At 51.6% G+C, this 2,797-nt stretch overlaps 1 protein-coding gene across 3 annotated transcripts in view; it reads left to right on the top strand.

The window, feature by feature from the left end:
* The window catches only part of LOC125488214 (protein INCA1-like), a 5,526-nt gene that overhangs the window by 379 nt on the left and 2,350 nt on the right, over positions 1–2,797 (top strand). For all 3 annotated transcript variants that reach the window (XR_007266257.1, XM_048621139.1, XM_048621138.1), the window contains exons 2-3: positions 1,111–1,227; positions 2,496–2,538. Coding sequence is in view for 2 of the 3 variants with exons in the window: in XM_048621139.1 (XP_048477096.1) it covers positions 1,111–1,227; positions 2,496–2,538 (160 nt within the window). In the remaining variant the exon portion in view is untranslated. The remainder of the gene's footprint in view (positions 1–1,110; positions 1,228–2,495; positions 2,539–2,797) is intronic.

Below are 2,797 nucleotides of genomic sequence, written 5' to 3'. Positions count from 1 at the left end.
CTGTCAGAGGGTTGGTGCTGAGGGAACGCAGCACTGTCGGAGGGTCATTGCTGACGGAGCGCCGCACCGTCGGGGGGTCGGCGCTGAAGGAGCGCTGCACTGATTCTAACAGATGTGTTAGTGCTCCTTGATATTTCTAATAATGTGCCTGTTGGTATGTGGCTCCGTATCAGAAACGAATGAGGCAAACTGTCAGTAACAAATAACTAACTAGTTTATTGCAATCAAAACCTACTCAGACAAAGATATAAAGGCTAACAAAATGTATAAATGCAAATGATAGTAACTTCCCTTTTCTTGAAAATGATTCAAATATCCAAAAATGGAAAAAAGAACAAAAACTCTGTATGTTTGGTGAGGTAAATTGAATTCAGAAACAGGAATAACTCGCACATTATCCAAATATTAGTCTGTTGCCAAAGTCATTTTCACACAAGCTGTTGGTGCAGAGCTGTCTTCCTGGATCTGTTATAGCTGGCTGCAAGCACTTTCCTGGAGATTGTGGAGTAGATTTTGAATTCTCCTTTCGGAATCCTCCATTTGTGATGATGAGACCTTCCAATGGGCATTCAGAAATGTTCAAATTCAATAGCTTTATTTAGCCCATGTACTGGGAGCTCTCACCGAAAGTGTTGTGCACTCAGTGACTCCAGGCAAACAGCTTGTCTTCTTTGCAAATGCAAAGCATTTTCCCTGCTGCAGCCAGGCATCTTTGCTTTGCAAAGTGTTCTTTCCAAAAAGCCCAGGATACAGATATATGTCCAGCCAATGATATTGTAAATGAATATTTCAGTCAACACATCTTCATCGCATTTCTTTCTCCCTCCCTCGTTTTCTTTCTTCCTTCCTCCCTGTCTTCCCCTAATGCCCACTCTTTACCCTTTCCCATCTCTTGCTCCCGCTCCCTATCCTGTTGCTTGCTTGTGTGCTCCCTGTATCCCTTCCCTTACCAACACTCCTCCTCTGATCCCTTTCCCTCACATCCTCCCTCCCTTGTGCTCTCTAACCCTTCCTCGCTCTACCTCCCACCCTCCTGGCCTGTGTCCAACCTTTGCTCCCCCCTCTCCCCTTCGCTGTTGTTGGTTGGTGTTAATGTGTGACCCATCGTAGGAGTTCCAGGACGGTGAGCAGATATGAGAGAGAAGCTGAAAGAAGACCGCAATGCTCAGCTGCTGTCGGGAACTGGGCATATTCGATGAATCTGGAACATCCACTGGAGCACACAGTGTGAGTTCAGTAACACAGCTCGCAGATCTCTGTGATCGCACGGAGAGGCTGTGTGGGCTGAGGCTTGGTGTGTGAATGTCTGACCCGAACAAACCTGGGCCTAGCCTGTGAGCTCCCTCCAGCTCTCTGTTACAGCTTCACTCCAGGGTGTGAGTTGTGGTTTCCATGGAGGGTAGTTCCCCTGGAATGGGAAGGGGTGCTCTGCCAATCCGCCCGTCCCTCCAACAGCACAGCTGTGGGAGAGTAAAGCAAGATGATTAGTGTACCTCTGGAGGCTGCAGTGTGGGCAGAGAGTTGGCCCAGCCCCAGCTTATTGAATTGAAGGATTCCTACAGTGTGGAAGCAGGCAATTCACCCCATCGAATCCACACTGCCACCCCGCCCAGACCCAGCACCCTACCCTATCCCCATAAACCCACAGCCAACCCACCCTAACTTGCACATCCCTGGGCACTATGGGACAATTTAGCACGGCCAACCCACCCTAACCTGCACATCCCTGGGCACTACGGGACAATTTAGCACGGCCAATCCACCCTAACCTGCACATCCCTGGACACTATGGGACAATTTAGCACGGCCAATCCACCCTAACCTGCACATCCCTGGGCACTATGGGACAATTTAGCACGGCCAATCCACCTTAACCTGCACATCTTTGGACTGTGGGAGGAAACTGGAGCATCCGGAGGAAACCCACGCAGACTCGGGGAGAATGTGCAAACTCCACACAGACAGTCGTCCGAGGGTGGAATTGAACCCAGGTCCCTGGCGCTGTGAGGCATCAGTGCTAACCACTGAGCCACCGTACTGCTCCATGCCAGCTCCAATTTCTCACAGTTGGGTGGGCATTCCAGCTGCTGTATCTGCACCAGCCTAGCTCAGCCCTCCTCAGGTTACAAAGTGGGTATGGCACCCAGAATTACTGCTCCAGGACAAATGCCCAGAGTCTCTCACTGGTTGCTCTGTCTGCGTGAGTTTGGGTGTGTGCTTGAGCGTGTGTGTGAGTGAGTGTGTGTCGCTGCGTATGTGGGTGAGTATGTGTGTGCGCGTGTGTGGGGACATGTCCAATGTTGCCTGTGATGCCTGGCAGTGTGGAATAGCTGGGTGACACTCTCTGACACAGGCAGAGCGAGCGGGCGGGCCTGGCCTTCGTGATAATAATGTGAAGTTGCAGTGGCTAGCCTGTTTTGGGTGAGATTGTTGTCCATGGCCTGGCCCTGTGTTAACCCTCTTCCCCCCACCTTCCTGGGAATTGTGTCTTACAGCCCTCACTGGATGGAGGTATATGAGGAGACTCCCCTGCGATTGGTAAGCAGCGCGAGCAGCACACCGGGGATTTCAGGAACAGTCAGCACCAACAGACTCCACTGGGAAAGGTTTTGTTTTTACACGGGACTGAGGGGGGGGCAGGATTACAGGGGCTTTGGGTTCAGCATTTAGGTGGGGTCCTCATGAGATGAGGTGAGTGCCCCTTGGGAGAAGGGCTGTTCCTCGCTGTGGGGGTTTCAGGGTGAGGGATTTCGCTGTGGGGGTCATGGGAAGTGGGCTCTCGCTGTGGGGGTCTCGG

This window comes from Rhincodon typus, unplaced genomic scaffold (genome assembly GCF_021869965.1).
Source record: "Rhincodon typus isolate 14 unplaced genomic scaffold, sRhiTyp1.1 hic_rhity00000066, whole genome shotgun sequence".
In the NCBI taxonomy this organism is placed as follows: domain Eukaryota; kingdom Metazoa; phylum Chordata; class Chondrichthyes; order Orectolobiformes; family Rhincodontidae; genus Rhincodon; species Rhincodon typus.
Note: the sequence above shows the minus strand (reverse complement) of the source record. Positions and strands in the feature narration are given on the sequence as shown.